Here is a 20,262-nt window from a genome sequence, read left to right as displayed (position 1 = left end):
TTTGTCCCCAAGTGTAAGCTACCTTGATACCTTTACACCTGGGTCCTCTACAACAGCAATATTCAGTTTTCTTCCTGGCTGCATAGATGAGTGGCAGGGAAAATTGATCGGCTTCATCTTTTCAATATTTACCAATAAAGTCAAAGCTTCCGATTTGGTCAGCACCAACTGAGCAAGTTCAAAGCCAGTACACTCTGATGGCGCTCTCACTACGAGCTATCCCTGTTCTCAAATGTCTATCAAGCTGGGTTCTCAAAAGCCACTTCAAACTACAACACCGCTGTGCTTTTTACTACACCTAGGTGGAGCATTAACTTTCTGAAAACAGCTGGGCAACAGACCCAGGCTAGAGAAGGTTCTCAAAGTCTCTGTCCAACCCACTGGGGTCAGCTGAAGTGGGTTGCTAACAGGGTTTTCAAGAATCAGAACTGGGATGTGGCATCAGAAGACAGAAGAAACCCCTCATGCCAAAGGAACAATTTTGGATCGAAATAGAAACATAGGCCTCAGAAATGAACCATGTTTCAAACAAAAATGATCGTGTTTTTTACTTTCTCATCTAACACAGATAGCGTAGGCAGGATTCTCAAAGTGCTCTGTGTTACTGGACTTTCCCCCCTAATCCATAAAATACTTTATAGAAGACAGAAACACACTCTCTTTACCTTTTTTGAAGGATCAAAAAAGCACCAAATTTCCCCTTTGTATTAGAAGACCCCATTTCTATTGTATTTGTTACCAAGATTTCAAGGGGGGGGGAGGGAAGCTGTCTTGGCTGCAACAGCACCAAATCCTAATAGAAATCAATTGTTCCCAGAACGAAAAAGACCCAGGGAAGCAGCTGGCAAGACAAGGTGTCTATAACTGCAGAACTAACAACAGGCCTAAAAACCTTTGTGTCTGCAGGGAGACTAACCATACTGTTTGGATGTGCCTACTGAACACCAGAAGACTAACACCCAAAGGAAATAATAAAGGGACATCTCAGGGAGCAGTCAGTCCCCAGACCAGATGGCTGGGCACTCATCCGAATGGACAAATACTCATGGAAGGAAGGAAAAGATGGCGAGGCTCTGAATACCATAGCAACTGATAACATAAGCCCCTTGATCATTCTGGTTTAAGTGGTACGGGCTAACTGCCCACCCTGTGTGTACACCACCATTTGGCAAGCTATGCCATTACACTGGCATCTGTTGCAGGCAGACAACTGGCTACCAGCTGACGATATCATCATTCTTCCCAGAAATGGGAACTGAATGTGGTTTCAGAAGGCAAGAGGAGACAAAACAAGTCACATGTGCAGGGCAGTAGTAACAAAAAGTTTTAAATGTTCTTTGAAAAATAACGTCCTTACCTCAATACTAGAACTGGGGCTGTTGCAAAATTCAGCACTTCTCTTTAGCTGGACAGTAACAAAACCCCCCAACATCTGTCAGGGATATCTTTGTGCATCTTTCCAATTCCAATTTCTTATCTGCTGGCACAGGGGTGACCAACCTGGGACATCAGTGCCCCAAGTGGTGTGGGCAGCCTCTGTGCGACAGGCAGTAGACTGGGCATGGGGCAGGCATCTCAATGGCAGATAGGAAACAGAGCAGAAAGTAGAGCAGCAGATGGGGCAGGGGAAGGGGGTGGGAGTGGCCCTCAGGGAGGGTACTGAGCTAATTTGTGGCACGCCTGCCAAAACTGTGGGTCCCAGCAGTGCTAGCACATTGGAGCAACGTGGCCTGCAAAGCTTGCAGGGACGACATTACTTATTTAAACACTTGCACTAGAGACAGAAATATTTCTACTGAACTTCGGAGTCAAGAGCCTTTAATAGCTATTTTTAAACCAAAAAATGGGCTAAATAAGGTAACATAGTCCCTTTAATCCTTAGTAAAAGATCAAGGAACTGAAAGAAGCAAAGGCTTTGTTGCTTTACACTGGTTTCAGGCGTTCTCCGCGGCAGTCTGCACTGCATTAGGAAGAAATGGTATGCTACATGAAGACAGGAGGCTTGGAGTGAGAGATTCTAGCTCAAGCCCTCACCTTGCGGCTAGGAGCACTAAGCAGGAAGTGCAGACTACTTCCAGTAGCTCTTCGGGAACCCTCTGGCTGAGCAGGTGTTGATTAGCTCTGGGTGAACAGTCAGCAAAACACTGGGCCTTTGAAGGGTGAGGGAAAAGCACAGAGAAGTCTTCAGAGCTCCATAAAGAGGCTCAGAGGAGCCCCAGAGGGGAGAACAAAACCTAAATCTAAGCCAGGTGAAGCTCTTATTATCCCTAATCTGAACAAACCATCTCTGTTTCCCAACCACCACTCGCTTCAGCGACTTCAAAGACACCTACTTACCAAGGTGTGCCGTTTCATGTGCTCCCGGCGTGTGAATTTTTTCCCACAGATTTCACAAGGATAGGGTCTCTCCCCTGTGTGGGATCGCATGTGTCTCTTCAGGATACACTGGTGCATGGCAGAGAAACTGCAGTACGGGCACTTGAATTTCTTTCTGATCACTGTGAATTCGTTTACTGTAAAAGAGCAACCAGAGCAAGCAGGTTACAACTCACAGCACTTCAAATAGCCCGTTTTGTTGTTTAATCTTCATTACCAGGATGTTTTTGCTAGAAAGCACATTCCTGCTGTTTAAACCCCTGCATAAGGAAAACATGAAACACGTTCAATTATGCTGCGCTATCTTCCTAATGTCTGTTTTATTAAGTAGCCTGCCTTAACCAGGATACTTAATACTGTGTCGACACAGCTGGGGATTTCAAGCATCTTCATCAGAGAAACCTTTACATAAGGTAGTGCACAAGACTGTCCAATATTTAGCAGAAGTTGAAGAAGGAACTCATTTCTTCTGTGTCTGTTAAAGTGTACAACAAAATGAGATGATCTTTAGCCATAAGGCTGAGTTATCAGGAATGAGCTGGCCCACCTGAAATTCAAGCACGGCTCTCATTAGTGACAATGTCCTGAAACCTCCATGTGAAGAGTCAAGTCAAAAATAACTACCTGTGAACCAAGTGGCAGAAACGTGACAGTGACAGCTGCATGCTGAACTTCTCTTTCAAGCCCCAAATAAAACTAACCAGTGAAATAAATGCAGCTGGTGTTACACTATGTACCATGTTCGTATTCCCATTAACGTTCAAAAAGACCAAGATGCATCTTGAACAAATATGGCATTCTGTACGCAAGCATTTCACGGTAACCATCTCAATTACTGTTACTGGCACTGCAAGCAGAACGAATGACAGTGAGAAACAAAATGCTGAATTAAAACTCAAGCCTCTTAAAACTTCTTCACAGCCCCAATTGTATAATTTTCATAGAATTCAAAATAAATAAATAACCACATTTTGCTGAACTGACAGAGGATGACTTTTTCAGAAGATATTCCTGGGCTGTCAATAGCTCTCCTCTTGTCATCCTGCTAGAGTGCACTCAAACTGGACTCCAGGGATGCATACAGCACTGACAGCCCAAGGGTCTAATTTGCCACAAGAATGCACATAACAGCTGTGTTGATGTTTCCTCCTCCAAACAAAAATGAAAGTGGAACATGCAAAACAAGGCAGGTGAAAACACAAACTTGGATATTCCCCCAGTGAAATCCACCCACCATATATTTGAAAGCAACTGTCTGTGTGCACGTGTTTTTTTTTTAAATCCGTCCTCTAAAAATCCTCTCATTTGACATTATTGCATGTTAATCATCACCCATTGACTCATCCTCACCCAAAGCAGGATTTTAACAGTGCTGAGGAACTGAATTCTGAATCAGAAATATAGTTGTCATTTAATCAAAATGTGGTTAAAGATCTGATACTTCTAGATGTCTGGCAAAATTTTTATGGTTTTTTTTAGATAAAGCAGGGCAGGTAGGAGAGTGAAAGCAGCAAAGGAAATTCAGTGCCTATACCAGTGAGCACTTGACTACACAAATACCTGGTAACTCAAATAACTCTGTGTTCAGCAAAGACCCCGCTAGTGAAGTGAAAGCAAGGGCTTTCAGCATGTTACAAGATCATGCCCTGGGAGTGCAGCTGTACCCCCAAAAACAAATATTTAAAGCTCACAGTTTTCTACTCATTAGGCAGGCTCCCTGGATACATTCAGTGTCACCAGTTTGCTTTGGTGTCCGGGTTTTTTTTAACTTTCACTTGCACTGTATTTTGCCATACAAGATAAAGCAAGCCATGGGAAAGGGACTGTAATTAATTGTGCAAATGTACCTGAACATTTGGTGTGAAGATGCAGGAGGAGCCCATACATATATGGGGATAAGTTAGTTGGGAGAATATTGGTTCTTGGTACCGGTACGTGAAAGGAACCGAGTTCGATTGCCATTCTACGTGGAACCGCACATCTGTTTCTTTCCAACTTTTCAGACTAGAATCCCAACCAGGTGCAGGAGACTGCCAGCAAGTAACTTATTTCAAAGCATATGGATTACACACACTGTACTTTTTTCCTCCCCGTATTTCAGAAAGGAAGCCTTGAAAAATAGGGAAAGTTCCACATATTTTACATCCAGCCAACCAACCACTGCCTGCTGTGTAATCCCAAATAAAGATATGTCTTGACATTCCATCAACTTCAATTAAATAAAAAAATGCAATTTTCTTCTCTATTTTTAAAAGTATGCACAGTAAGGTTATAACAGGGCCATTTACTGCATACTTGCTGCCTATCTTAATACATTAGTGTCACCTTTACATGTAGAAGCTGCTCGTGGGAAGCACTTTTGCTGCTAGGTCTGAAAGTTGTAGGTTCAAATAAAACCATAAGCAGCAAGGCAACAACTCAGTGTTACTTACAATGCACTATAGGATTAAAGTAAGAACTCCTGTTAGAAATGATATCCTGTAATGGGCTGTTTCACACTCCTTTCTAACCTTTGTTGCCAGCTTAGGTAGGAGTTGAAGAGCTCCTGGCACTTAAGGCTGAGAAATACATAAACTATTTCATCAGATGCTAAAAGCCAGCTAAAAATCATATCTGTTCAATACCTGGATGGGAGACAAAGTTAAATACAGAGTTCTGTAAGAAGTGGTAATGAATGACTAACCGAGCACTACTCTACCTTCTAAGTCTCCTGAGTGAAAATACCCTAGTATTGTGCTATGGGGTGCTATATGCTCCCACATGTACCACTTTTAAAATGATACACAAAAGTGGTCCTGACTGTAGCTGGCATGACATTTTTTTGACTAAACATTCTGATGATGAAAGCTAAACATTTTGGAGAGAGACCTGTTTTGATACAAAGGTATCAAAGGTCACTTCTAATGAGAAACACACCAAATAAAGAAAACCCACCTTTTTCTTCAAAACAAAACTGTTCAGACAAAAGTCAACTTTGTGAAAATGTTCTAGGAGCCCTGCTTTTGTTGCACTACGGGACAAAAAAAATCCAATGTTGAAAACTTGAAAATCATCTTGACGCAAAATGTACTCTGGCTAGCCTAAGGTCTGACCACTTACAGACAAAGATGCGTAGAAGGGTGTCCACTTCAGCAAAATGGGCAGTTGTTTTCGATTGACCTTTAATTCCCTCAACCAATAATACCAGTTAGATGTACTAGCATTCATACAATCATAGAAAACAACGGTGGAAAGGGAGCTCAGGAGGTCACATCTAGTGCAACCCCCTGCTCAAAGCAGGATCAGCCCCAACTACATCACCCCAGCCAAGGCTTTGTCTATCTGGATATTAAACACCTTCAAGGATGGGGATCCCAACCACCTCTCTGGATAGTCTGTTCCAGTGCTTTACTACCCTCCTAGTGAGAAAGATTTTACCAACGTCTAACCTAAGCTTCCTTTGCTGCAACTTGAAAGCATATTCTCCACTTGTCCTAAATTGTTGCCTTGTGCTGTTTAACAGCTGCTTTGTTCGACCCCAGAACTGTTCAAAGCATCAAAATTTTCCAGCCCAGGCCCAACTCTCATCAACATTTTCCAGTCCAGACCCAAAAAAATCTACCCACTCACCTATGCCACAATGACAAGAGTGATCATAGCAATAGTGAAAGCCAAGAATATTTTATTCGCCCACTAGAGACACTTGCTTGTTCCATAAAAGTACAATTTTAGAAGGCTAGTTTAAAATCATTACACACACGCACACAATATCTCTTTTACTCTCACTTCTTTGCAAACCTTTGAGGCAAGAAGTGCAAAATAAGTAAGAGACACTTTAAAACACCCAACTTTCCAGGTGCCATTCATTCTTCAACAAGGCATGTTCTAACATCCACTGCTTTATGCAGGCTTATTGTTGATAACATAATAGTAACTCAGCTTGCCTGCATACATATTGTGCTACCTGTATTTAACTCGACTTGCAAAGCATTTCAGAAATGACTGCAGTGTGAAAAGGCACTCTCTTTTATTTTGTCACCATGCTCAGAAAAACTTGGAAGCATATGAAAAATATTTTGTCTGCAACTTCTGTTCAGGTTCTGACACATTTCCAGTCGACATAACCAAATTCAAACTGCCCACTCTCTTTTCTAGAGCAGACTTCGGAAAAATCTGAATATGGTGACAGACAAAGCTATTTGTGAGAATCTATCACCATTTAGAAGAGAACAAAAAATTTAGCCTGCAACTGCTTGGCCACTAACAACGGGTTATACAAGCAAAACATTTGTACTCCCTAGGATCACCATAAACCAATTACTACAGAGTCTAGACAAAGCAGGCAAGCTATAAGCAGATCAGGTGAGGTCAAGAGGGATTATTTCAGCCCTCTCTCCTTCACTTCCAAGGCTATTTTCACTTCTATTCAACAATTTGGACATGCTACATAAATTGTAACCTAATGGGCACCTTCCTCGGGTAGCAGGTTCCAGGTCTAAGGATTCTTTTACAAGTGGTTATAGGAAAATAAAAAAAAATATATAAATTTTTCTAGAGGTCATAATACTAGGCTGCAAACCCTTTTAAAGATGCAGCGGACCAGGTGTTTGGATCAGCGGTTTTGTGAACAGGAAATATTCATATACAACTACAAAGGACCAATCCAGTTGAAATAAGTTATGCATACCTAGTATAGCATGTTAATTTGTCTTCTCCACTGTCTCACAAAAAAGTAATTATATCAATTGACTGTTTCAATAAGCATAAATAAAATGCACAGGCTTGAAGGATCTTCTCACCTTTGCGAATGCTCACTGCATGCCCAAGTAGCATCAAAACTAAACAAGCCTAAGGTTAGAAACACTGCTGCTATTCAAAACTGTAAGAACAACAACAAAGGAATTTGTTTTGCATTGCTGTTTGGGAAACAGATCTACAGCAAGTATTGGAGTTATTCAGAAGAGAAGACGATGCGAAACAGACTGATGGGTCCATATACCTGTTTAGTGCAGAAACCAAAAAAAAAAAAAAAAAATGCATCTGCTTGAACTAGAGAGGTTAAGGTAGACAGAATTTTGTTATCAGAGTTGAAATTATTCAGGACGTTAGATTTGATTACTTTCCACTTGTGATAAATGCCACAGAAGTACACAGCAAATAAATGCCTGCAGTATTTATTCAAAAGGCAAGAATGCCCCTTAATGAATACATTCTTTCCTACATCATGGGGCACCTTAGAGATCTTCCACCCGTTTATTACCTAAAACCCCTGCATGGATTAAGGTTGTAGAAAGGCAGTGTATGTTTCTGCAAGTGCACAAAATGCAAATTTCAGACTTCAGGTACATGACTACAGCAATTATTCAGGCATTACCATGCACAAATAGCTAATTAGACACCCTGTATATGCTCCTATCACACTTCAAGTGATCAATCACAGCAACTTGATTTAAAAAAAAAAGATGCATTTGCATATTTAAACCATACTTGCACATCTAAACAGTATAAAAACCAGGCCCACATTTTAAACAAAGGGTTAACATTATATTGAACCATTTACAGCCATCTGTTTATCAACTGAAAGATATGAAAGCCTCAACATTAAATACAGATGAAAAATCTGTTTCTAACAAGGTATGCAGTGTCCACTATGTTCCTCACATTTACTGCTTTGCTTGTTGATAGTGAACTTTGATGCAGGTAAGATTCAACTTCCCAGACAAGAATTCCTACCCCCCCCAAAAAAATCAACTTGAAAGAGACTGGACATTTTTTAATTGTGTTTTTTTTTTGTAATTATAGTTTTATTAAAACTAAATATTTTTGCCAAATAACTATGTATTTTATTTCTCCATCTATAAACTCTTGAAAAAATAAAATCACTGTTACAAAAACTATATTACGCCGTTTGAATTCATATTTCACAGTATTGTGTGTTAAGAATATATGCCTACAGGCACATATTTTGTGAACAACATACCAGCTTTGGTATAGAAACATATTATTTTTCACCTAAACAAAGGTAAAACATATGAAATATCTGACCCAAATAAAGAAGTTCATGTTAAAAACATTACAAAGCTCAAGAATAGCAGCATCTGCAACCTAGAAATTGGACCCTGACTGGATCATTACTTATGGCGACATAGATAAATAAGTACAAACTAAATCTTTACAAGAAATGAGTAACAAGAAATAGAATTTGTTACAAATATTTGCTGCACTTAAAAACCTGCATAAATGTATCATTTTACAAATACAGTTATATGAAACTTACACTTTAGAAAATAGATCCACCAATGCTGACACCCCCCCCCAAAAAAACCCAAAACAAAACAAAACACAAAAAACCAAACAACCCCCAAAAACCCAGAAACAACCTTTGGCATAATCTCAAGTAATCTCACATACTTCACTAAAGTAATTTTTCATGGTTTATTTTTAAAATTTTCTCTTTGGTAACAGTTTATTTCTCAGCCCCTTCTCCATCTGAAAAAAGGGACACAATTTTTATTCATTTATTTTACACACTGGCCTTCACTTGATATTTTAGGCTCAAAATAGCAGTTATTACATGGTAAAACTAATAGTTCACATCATATTTCCCCCAACCCCAATACTGGAAAGTGCAAAGATTGGTTCAAGAGTGCTGTATTGCACTTATGTAAACATCTATTACATCGTACCCGCTGGTCCTTGCCTCTTGCCTAAAGCTATGGGCATTTTTAGTTTATTGGCTCATTCTTGAAAAAAAAAAAACAAACAAAAACAAAAACCGCCCTCCGCTTCCTCCGCCATTCCCATTCTGAAGATAGAGCCAGGGCTGGGAGGAGGGGATGACACCTACTTAACCTTTCTAATAAAAAATTAGTTTGGAAACTGAAGGTAGAATTGATTAGTATGGTGAATTAATGCAGCTGAGTTCTTTGACAGGAAGGACTAGTATGTCTAGCAAGAATACTACCTAGTCACTTTCACAGAGTAGCAAAAAAAAAACAAAAACAAAAACAAAAAATGAAAATCAAAAAACAGTAGCTCAGCCAGGTCAGTAAGAGGAGAATCAACTTGATTATAAAATAGAAGTATTCAGTAATCAATAATGGGGAAGAAATTATAGGGACCAAAGAGTTTAATATGGCTTTGCTGCCATTTCACTTAAAATGTGCATATGATTATACAGGAACAGACTGTCAAATGGATCGGTAGTTTGCTCAGATGCAGTGTGGGTGGAAGCCTGGGGGGCTGTCAACCCAGTTGGCTTCCTGATCTAGAGCCATCCTGTCCTGGCTCAATTTAAGAGCTGTGGCTCTAATTGAAACCAGCAGGCGATTGGGCGTGGGGGAACTTTGCTCCAGAATGTGCCCTGACAGTTCACAACATGGGGATGGGGGCAGTCTATACAAGGGGTGGTGGGGCCACCTCTGCAGCTTTCCCAAGGGGACAGCTCCTTTTCCCAAGGAATTCTCCACTGCCTGCCCCACTCCTGGAGACACAGGGTGGAGAATTTCTTATGAAAATAAATCGTCCACTTCATTTTAAAATAAAATGAACCAAAAACTTTGATAGGGCTCTAATGCTGTATGTGAAACAATAAGCATTTCCCTACTGTGTTTTTTCCCCCACCTGGAGCAAGTCACAGAATCACCATTCCTAAAGGGTGGCCATGGCTTCCTAAGTTCTTTTGACATGACAGAAGAACCAACACACAAAGAAAGCATCCTAGGGTGTAACATCTCAGCACCAAACTAAGCTGCTAACAACTTGCATATTCTGCAAAGACCATTTGAAAAGCAGTTTTACTGAGCTCTGAACTATCATAATTGTTCATTTAGCTTCGCTCTGTTTGTAGGCAAACAAACAGCAAGCTGCCAGTCAAGAAAAAGAAAGCAGTTCACAGCTCTCAAAAAACTGAGCCAAAGTAATAAATGGGTGCTACAATAAGTCTTCAATTTTCCAGTAGCATCCAACTGTCAAACTCCACTATAGCTTATAAGCTATTTTAAATACAACAGGATCTATTTTAACATGCATTCAATGTAGCCAACTCCATTACAATTATAAAACAAACCAATAAGATCAAAAGACTTAAAGAACCTACCCTCCTGCAAGCAACATTTTATCCATATATATGTATATCTCTCTAAAAACTCCAGGAAGCACAGCAGCATACAGGTAATTGGTACAACCTAAATATGTTCTCTTAACTACAGAGTTTCTTCAGAAATCTTGGCCCCATAAATAACTTATGGTACTGGGCAGTAAAGTGTTTTCATAGCTCTTAACCCTGAGATGGAAGAAACAAAAGGAATGGATAGCCAAATGGACCAGGAATCAGGAGACCTAGGTTCTGCCGGTGACCTTTGGGTAAGCTTGTCCACACTTGACAGATGGGAACTATGACACTGATCTCTTTTGTAAAGCACTCAGATTTACTGATGAAAAGCTACAGTATTCATGCAGGTGAATACTACAGCTTAGTAGTATTGCAGCTACAAGCGAACCAAAACACCAATCTACTATCCAAAATATTCTTACACAAAATCGCACGTCGGCTGTAATTAGACATTTTAGATTTGTGACATCTGCAATGGAAAGAGCTCATGACCAATCTGCCCACCACTTGGAATTTACTGTGTCATTACAGTCCACCCAACGGTAACCATGTTGGCTGCAAGTAATAGTACAGCAGTCTACTGTTCCCAGCTTATGTAATTTAAAAGAAATAATTGCCTAAACCAGGCATCCCTCATGGTGTTTTAGAAATGTTTGTAACTGTAGCTTTACTAAACATTTTCAGATTCCTCATTTTGATCCATATCATCTAGAAATTCTTCTACTGTTGGGTGGGTGGAGCCCAGATAGCACATTTTCATATGAGTAGTGAGGTTTTTTTGTGTACCAAAGCCCTTGCCACAAAAGAGACACACAAAAGTATGTTCATTTGAGTGCACAGATGTAAGGTGCCGGTTTAAGTCAGTCTTGTCTCGAAACATTTTTAAACAGTTCGGACACTGCACCTTCTTGCAGTTGAAGTGGATTGTCTTTTCATGCCGATCCATGTTGGACTTCAGTGTGAAGCTTGCAGGACACTTAGAGCACTGGAAGCGGGCAAACTGACCATGGGGGATATGATCAGCAAATTCAGTGACTATCGGTCTAGAACAGTCAATGAAATCAAAAGGCAGTATCACAGATAAAGCGTGCTCATGGATGTGCTCCTCTAGCTCTTCAGCACACTCAAAAGCTCTCCAGCAGAAACCACAAGTCAGTCCAGAGTCCCAGAACAGGCCTTCATTAACTAAAACCGCATCTTCAGATCTTGAGGTGTTTCTCTCTAAAACAGAAACACATACACAAATCAATGACTTCTAATACAAGATTACACCTATTTTTAAATGATATTGACCTCTCTATTTACCTGTGTCAGAGCTGCCAAACTGCCAAAATGCTAAGAATCCATCACAGGTGACCTGCAAATGAACAGCGCAATTAAGTTAAAATGAATGTATACAACAATGCTTCTATATGCTAATATCTATATTTCCAATTCACTCACCTGTCAACCCTCCTCCATCCCCCCCACTACTTGTCTAATGGAAACCCAACATTATGTTTTGCAACAAGTATTTCCTTTTCTACAAAGCTTCCACTCCGGACAACATTTACTTACTTACATCAAGAGTTTGGGTGCATAAAGACAGGGCCCTAAAGCTCATGGATAGGCTATCAAATGAAAATGCCTGTTATAAAAGTGGCTCAAATAAATGTTTAGTGTTGCTGAGAACCTGTAGGCCCCATTTAACCTTGGGGATGAAACATTTCTGCTTTTATTTAGAAGCCAACACAGGACTGTGTGTACCTGACTGTAAACAGTAAAATTGAAGACTGTGCCCTTACCCCTTTACTGCTATTTCTGCTTTCCACAGAGAAACACTCATCTCAAGCAAAAACAGCCTCTATTCAGTTTCCTTCACATGAAACTGTCTGGCATTACTGATTCTAAACCAATAAATAAGAGTAAAGCTTTTCATAAGTAATTTCCACTATGCCACTGCCTGGCAGATGGTATGGCCTGGACTGGTCCGTCAGATTGTGGAGGAGTTATTAACCTTTCTTACTATTCAATTTTTCTAAGGTGACTGCAAAGGAAGAGGCTCTGCTTCTCTCCATTTGTTTAACGAGGCAAATTCCTTACTTAAAAATATTTGAGATGAAAGCCCCAAGATGAGAAACTTTTATATTTAGATAAAGCCATTCCTCCATATATCCATATTCAGGGCAAGGGAAAGAAAAAGTGCATTTTGGATAGTTGTGTTTTCAACTATATTTATGCTGCATCTGAACTCTCCAGCACAATGGCTTAATAACTGTTTTATAATAAAAAAATATAGACATGCAATTTTTGTAAAAAATATTGTTCAGGATAAAAGTTCCATTGAGGTAAGGGGGAAAAAGGAGGGAGAGAGGGGGAGGAAAGGGAGCTGCAGAAAAGGTTAGGAAAGTGCTAGCTCTCCAGCCCAACAGCAGAACTGGATATCCCCCTCCCTACCCAAAATTTTAAATATAGTATATTTTGAAAACAACTAATCGGTGAGAATCAGCTACAGGTATAAAATATTGTTCATCAGAAATTCTCCTGCCAGGGATAATTTGTTTCAAATAACTTTAAACTTTAAAAAATGACTGCAATCATCTCTTGTTCTTACCTGAGTGGAGGAAGATGCGTCTCCTTTTATCCTGGTTTCTGGTGAAATGTCACCAGAACAGGAGATCTCAGGGGGGCTCTGAGTGGCAAGGTGTGATGAAGACAGCAGGGGAGATGGTGCTTCCACTTTGCCATCAAATTCGCCCCTTGAACGATTCAAGTTGGTGCCAGGCCCTGAGGAACACAGGAAACGAATCTCACCCACGTGAACTAGCACCAGCTGGTGGTTTTAAAAAAGGCCCTGAAAAGGCAGTGAATGAGCACTTGCAGTTTATCTTCTCTCAGTGGGAGGGAATGCAGCAGTGTAGGGATGCCAGCCTTTTTTTTTCCTTTTTTAAACTAGCCTCCCCACCCAGAATGCCAGTTGTCTGTATGTGATGCATGTGGTGAGCGTTACAACTCAAGGCTGCAAAATGGTCACTAAAAAGAGTTACATGGGAGAAAGAAGTATAAGGCAGCGTAAATAACAGAACTATTACATCTCCGAAACACACCACTTTCAACAAGTACTACGTGAAATATATACATCTAAGCTTGCCATTGAAGATGCATCAGTTATCTATACAATTTGCTTTTAGAAGTTTTTTTGTCAAAGCTTTTAAGCTCACTATTAACCTGGGGGGTTAAATACCCTAGGGTTATTTATTTATATATATACTTCCTCCAAGAACACAAAGTGCCTTACAAAGGTGAGAAAGTTTTTTCCTTAATTTATATTTATGAGAATACAGAAGCAAAGGAAACTTGTTCAAGGCTGCACAATTAAACCTTAAAACAGTTACACTCTCTAAACCTCACTTGCAGTTTAAAGGGGGAAAAATGATTGGCCAGGCAAACTATTTGTACACTTCTGCTCTCTCTGAGACAGCAGCTAAATGGTACATTTTATACTGTAAGCAAAAAATATACTTAGAAAAATAGTGGAAGTGTAAGTATAAGTAACATTTTATGGAAGATGAATTGCTTTAAGTTTAAAGCTGTTAATTAAACCTTAAAAGCCGCATTCAATTTTTTGCCTCCTTCAGCTACAAAAATAAACATAGGATTTATTAAAAGAAAGTAGGAAAAATAACCAGGAACAAAAGTATATTTATATTTAAACAGGATATTACTACAGATTAAGCTGTAAACAAGATGATGATTAAAATAATTTTTTGTCCTAATGACTTTTCATTGTCATTACAGAGTAATTCAGTTCAAACTTATGTGCAAGATAGCAAACAAGTCATGTAAAAGTGTCAGTCATTTCATAATCAAGTTAAAATACCTGCACATGTTGAGCTGCATAGTATGAACACCTATTTCAGAAATGCCCATTATTTCACATGCCACCATAATCAGAATGCAATTGAAATATTCAAATGAAAAACTTCTTAAATTTTAAGCAACCCAATAATCTATTGTTTTATTCGATGCCAAAAAGGTCAGGTTTTTCAACCCTGTATTATCACATACTCCCACTGCTCTCTCAATTTTTGGTCTATATGAAACAGCAGTGCTACTCTTGCTCTGTATTTGGTTTTGCCTCTGCTGTTTTGATCACCTATATTAAAGTCTTTTTATTATAGCCAAAGATGATAACACTATTTTAAACTTCTTTTCCAACTGTTTCAGCTTAACAATAAATCGCAGAATGGAAGAGGACAAAAGGTGCCAAGAAAACCTAAAGACAGGCAATAACAATACGAAATCCATGAGTCAATGGCTCCAGTTCTAAAACAGGTGGATGTTTTATCCAACTTACACCGCCACAAATGTAATTTCCTTCTGAACACACATCCTTCTAACTGAACAAGAAATTCAATATATTTAATGAGAATTAAATATTCAGGGAAAAGCAGCACAAAATTCAAGTCTGATCATTAAGACTGCCTGCGAAGCCAAACACTGGAGGCTAATTACTGTTCTGATTTAGTCTTACAATGCTGATTTGGTCCTATTTATATTGCAACTATACAGTGGGACTCCAGACTGTGTATGGGAGGTTCAATCCGGAGACCTAAGCTTATCACAGAGTAAAAACAAGAGGACTTGGCTTACATAATTCCCTTGTTAGCCTTCAGAGGAAGCTACACTTCATATTCGGCTCCTACTAAACAGCTGCCCACTTTTCAAACCAAGGGTAAATGTTCATAAATGACCACCAGTAAGTTTTTGGTAGGGGAAAAAGTACATAGCCATTGACAGTGGGAATGGAGGACATTCAGCACAACACAAGAACAGTGATTATTTTGAAAACAGCCATTAAAAGACACTTATCTGTTTTTGCCAACTGCAAACATAAAAAAGCAGCACTGCTGTTCTCTGCTACGCGAGTAAGTAAACAGCATTTGAGTTCAGGCTCCATTCTGACTGGTATGGTAAGAAAATTAAGATGACTAAGGTTTAAATGCAATTTTCTTTAATGACTGAAAGATACTTTAACTTCTTAATGAGAAATTAAGCCTGCCTATAATCCTTCAGTCACCATTGTTCATGGAAGTAACATGCATGCAAGTCCTTTAGCTATATGAAAGCTGTGGGTTTGCCAAAAGCAACAACAGATTTAAAAGTAAACTCCTGCAGAAATGTCGAATTGAAAGGCAAAGGTCATTATGACATGCTTAAAATGACATCAATGACATTTTGGTTTTGCATGTACAAAAAAATCCATGTACATGTGAATAGCTTTAAAGCATTCCCACCTGGGAAGAGTGACCACTGTGTAAATGTATTCCTTTAACTTTTACGGAAAGTATAAATTATTGGCTGCAATGAATTGCTATCTAAAAATAAAATACTAACTGGGTTAGGCCTACAGCAAAAGGGCCTTGTGTACTAAGTAACATCTTGGACAACAAGGTTCAAGGAACTGCTTCTCTAAACAGTTTTAGCTGCAAAACAGAGTGTAAACAGGAAGAGCTGAACTTAGACATATGAAGAGCTATATAACATCTGAAAATATGAAAGGAGTCATTTTAAGGGAGTTTAACTGAAGTACCCAGAAAGCTGAAGCACTGACTTTTTACACTGGAAAAGACAGATAAAATAACATGATTGAAATCACCAAGATTAAATCTCTTCTTCTCTTAGACATAGAAGAAGAATAGCAAGACCCTCCACCTTAAAGAAATAGAAACTGGGCATAAATCTTAAGAGCTGACAAGCTCACCCTAATCAGGGCCCACGTAAGCAAGCTCTGTACACAATATCAGGAAGGGGATTTTTCATTATCTCCCCAAAAACCCCTGTGAAGTCACTGGCAATCTTTAAGGCACAAGCAGAGTTGAAGCAAGCTATCACATATTCATTTTGGAAACACACCCTTCAGGTAAAAATTAAGTTTTGCAAACACTTATTTTTGTTTATTTAGACTGTGGCTAATTCATAACATGTATACACATGATAAATATATTTAAACTAAAAAGTCACCAGGAAGCAGTGTTGCAGAAGTTTTTACTATATTTATTTAATACGTTACTCCAAAGGATCCCAAAATATTTGACAAAGAAGCTGATATAACAAGTTAAACACAAATGATGTCCTCTACCCCCAAAATGTCATCTCATCGGGGTGAATTGCGACGCATGTCTAAAAGCACTTAACATCTCTACAGAAGTTTAATACAATACATGGAAGTAAACTTTACACAGATTTACAAAGGGCCTGAGAATAGTACATGATCATCATTACTACAGTGGGATACTGGCACAGAGCAGCTTACTTATGAACAGTGCATGACATCTATAATGACAAGTAAAAGGGAAATCCTGATCGCATGTGAAAGTCAGCATCTCCAGCATCAAACTGTCCCGTACCACACTGATTCAACAGCTAACAAATCACTGAGATTACTTTTCTTACAGTATCCATTCTTTAGACTTCCTATATGACGATTAAGCCAGCTAGCTTATGAGAAGCAATGTTATTCACAGTAAAAGACAGTACAGTTTCCAGCTATATGGCTATGATGTTATGTCATGGCAAGAAATGTAAATTACCTTATTTTTAAACTGCTTTGAATCTGGTAAATTTAGAAGTACTGCACTTCTGCTTGATCCTTACATACAAAATACATTAACAGGCACTGAAAAGCAAGAATCCTACTACGCTACATTTCTTATTAACTGAATATCAGGTAATTTCACACCTCAGGTGTCAGTATTACAAAACATACATTGCTTCTACTTCCACTGAAAAGACTGTTTCAGTTGCAAAGAACTTTTTACTTCGTTTTTTTTTTACTATGCAAAACCATTTTTGCAGAAACAGGGGGAAAAAAGCGAAGACAAAGCTTTCTGGTAACCAGTTCTTCCCCAAGTACAACTTCCCAGGTTTGAAATACATTAGAAAAAGAAGCATGAGGTACAATGAAGACTTTAGTGTGTTCTCAGTTAACATCTCACAAAAGTATGAATTATGTTAGAGGAAAACAACAGGGCTCCCATTTACACAGAGACTTTTAGAGGTATACCCATTCGAAACAGCTCATGAAAAAGCACAGAAAACACTCTTCTGTTCTCCATCTCCTCACTTCCATCTTATTTAAAAAAAAAAAAAAAAGCAAAGCAGATGTTACCCCTAGTTAGATGAGGTACTTACAGTACCATTTTTGGAACAAGGAGGAGAACCGAATCAGAAGGTGGTCAGTCAAGGTCCAAATACAATTGAATTAAAACTGAGGGTAGGAAACCTTTTTAAATGCTTCAAATTACAGTAATGAATTTCATTGTCAAATTCCACAAAGCAGAAAACAAAGTACTGAAACCTACCTACAATTGCATGTGCTTAAACAAGAAAAAAAAAAAAAAAGATCAACCTTGTTCATGGTGCCTTAAAAAAAGGGTTTAAATGACTCAACATCCTCAAATTGTGCTTATAAAAACTATGGACATGAAATAATGGGAGGCAAAAACATCCAAAAAAAATCAATTGCTAATTGAAATGAGATGTTTTGGCTATATTGTAAGATCTAGCCATTTGCTTTGCATGAACATTATACGCTATAGTTTTACAAAAGCATTATGTTCTGGGGGGATTTCTCTTTGGCTTTTGGGGGGGGGGGGAGGGAAAAGAGTGCTCAGTGTTAAAAATGATGCCTAGGATTTAACACTATACATTTAATACCACTAACGGATTAATATTACAAAGACGTACATTTAATTCTAATAAACATTAAAAATAAGTCCATTTCAAAATTATGATGGCACATCCACGCGAGTCATGACAAACAGCACACATTTTAATAAAACACAGACAAAACATTTTTGAGCTCCATGCTTCAGCTTTAAAATGAGTTTCCTCGGGCCACAGCCACACCCAGAAGTGAGAACTATCAAACAAGCAATTATCTTTTTGCCTTAATTAAAAGAAATCCATTTCACTTGCGTAAGATGATTGGAGGCTCCAGGTAATTGGAGCCTTCATGCTTCTGATGGTTAAAAAACAGCCTAAATTTGTTTGTGATCGGGTTTATACCTATTTGATCTTGTGCCAATAGCTTCCTTCCGCTTCAAGGCAAAATAAAAATCCTGGCAACTCAAGGCCAAGATGAGGGGTGGTGGTGCAGCATAGTTCTCTCCTGCCCATGAAGGTAAGAACTCCATCATGCTACCACTTGCAGAAGCCACGGCAGTAATACACTGCACTTGAAACTCTGACCCAAAGCACCCCCTTCCCCCTTTTAATAAAACTGCCCCATTTTCACCCTCCACACCAGCTGCAGGCCTGGGGAGGACACTTTCCATAGCAGAGGTTCGAGGGTTGGTGCTATGGAACAAGACTGAATTGGTACAGAGGGGCTCTGTGCTACTTCGCTACTTTGAGATTTCTGTTTGAATAACCAAAACTATTCCAGTCATTTAATCAGAGATCACCAAGGTGAGTAAACTAAAAATACAACATAGGAGCTGCAAAAGCCATAAAATAACCTCCCAAAACTCTCAAACTTCCAAAAAAGGTTACAAAAATCTCAATTCCCTACATTTTTTTTCTTTTAGACTGATTTAAGAAGAGATCTGCTGTTACGTTTATCGCAGTTACATGGTCATCTCCTGCAGTTACTGCACGATATACAGTGATTACTGGGTTAAAAGTAACTACGCACACTTCCTGTGACCAAAAATACAAAAAAAAAAAATTAAATCCATTCAAATGTGAATATCCTTTCAACTTTTTTTTTTAATTGAGTGAAGGAAAAAAAATCTCTCTGAAAGTAATGGCTTTTAACTTTGCTCCAGCCTCTACTGTGCCCTGAGGTCTCTCCCCACATTATCACTGCATTGACAAAGTTTTTTTAACATTATATCCCAAAGAATCAAAATGCCTTAGCAGCCTGTTCAACTGGGGAAAAAAACCAGATCTGTTCTTAGAAAACCACCAACACTTACGCTCCAGTGCAATTGTGACTTGTCTCTCACTGTCTGTCTTACGATAAGCAGGGTGCCATTATACATGCAATGTTGACAACTTTTCAGACTCAAAAAAGTAGCTTTAAATGACTAATGCAGAGAACGTCTGTTGCTATTGCTGTGCAGGACATTTAGCCATCAATAAAAGAATCCAATTGATTTCCCTTCCTTTTTCAGTTCCATCATTTGAAATAAATTAGTTCCTCCTTCATAAAAGAAACATAAAAGCCAAACAAAACCCAAACAAGCAACTCTTTTTGTGATTGAACACAATGGAAGTCAGTTCACTTGCACAAACCACTTGGTCATTATTAGCTAAAAACAAAACACAGCAGTAAGAAGGAAAAAATAGGTTAAGGAGAGTTATAAACACATCAACTACTACTCTTGTACTTTTTAATGTTACTGAAATAATGATTTCTTCCCATCAAGCATTACGACTGGTCAAATTTGGATTCAAAACCTTCATAGTATCTTTTTTTTTTAAACTGAAGAGATCAAGCATTTTGCATTCCATTCATAGCTACCATTTTCCCCAATCAGAGTTGAGCCATGCTACTTAGATACTATTAGTGTCCTAATATGTCTATTATATACTTCTACAACACCTTTTTGTATTTCCAGTTGTTGCTGTTAAAGATATGCTGCATAATATTACCAGTAACAGTTTCTGAACATTATGGAATACATACGAAAGGCAGGGTAGAGGGTTGTAAGTTTCTATACATGCAATTTTAAAAGTCTGTATAAACAGTTCTGATAAATCTAAAATGATCTGTATTTCCTGCTTTTCTCCCAAATGACTTTGCAAAT

At 38.7% G+C, this 20,262-nt stretch overlaps 1 protein-coding gene across 3 annotated transcripts in view; it reads right to left on the bottom strand.

Annotated features, from left to right (window-relative positions):
- The window catches only part of ZBTB46 (zinc finger and BTB domain containing 46), an 83,761-nt gene that overhangs the window by 8,014 nt on the left and 55,485 nt on the right, over positions 1-20,262 (bottom strand). Inside the window, exons 5-8 of one of the 3 annotated variants that reach the window (XM_019548311.1) lie at positions 13,062-13,234; positions 11,774-11,825; positions 11,373-11,689; positions 2,479-2,513 (exon numbers count right to left, since the gene is read on the bottom strand). In XM_019548311.1, the coding sequence (XP_019403856.1) occupies positions 2,511-2,513; positions 11,373-11,689; positions 11,774-11,825; positions 13,062-13,234 (545 nt within the window). In that variant the 3' untranslated portion in view covers positions 2,479-2,510. Of the gene's footprint in view, positions 1-2,337; positions 2,514-9,181; positions 11,690-11,773; positions 11,826-13,061; positions 13,235-20,262 lie in introns of those variants that run through there. The other 2 variants (XM_019548309.1, XM_019548310.1) reach the window with 2 other exon arrangements.

The sequence above is a fragment of the Crocodylus porosus genome, unplaced genomic scaffold (assembly GCF_001723895.1).
Source record: "Crocodylus porosus isolate Cpor-Errol unplaced genomic scaffold, CroPor_comp1, whole genome shotgun sequence".
Lineage (NCBI taxonomy): Eukaryota > Metazoa > Chordata > Crocodylia > Crocodylidae > Crocodylus > Crocodylus porosus.
The sequence above is the reverse complement of the archived record's forward strand: the minus strand, read 5'-3'. Positions and strand labels throughout refer to the sequence as shown.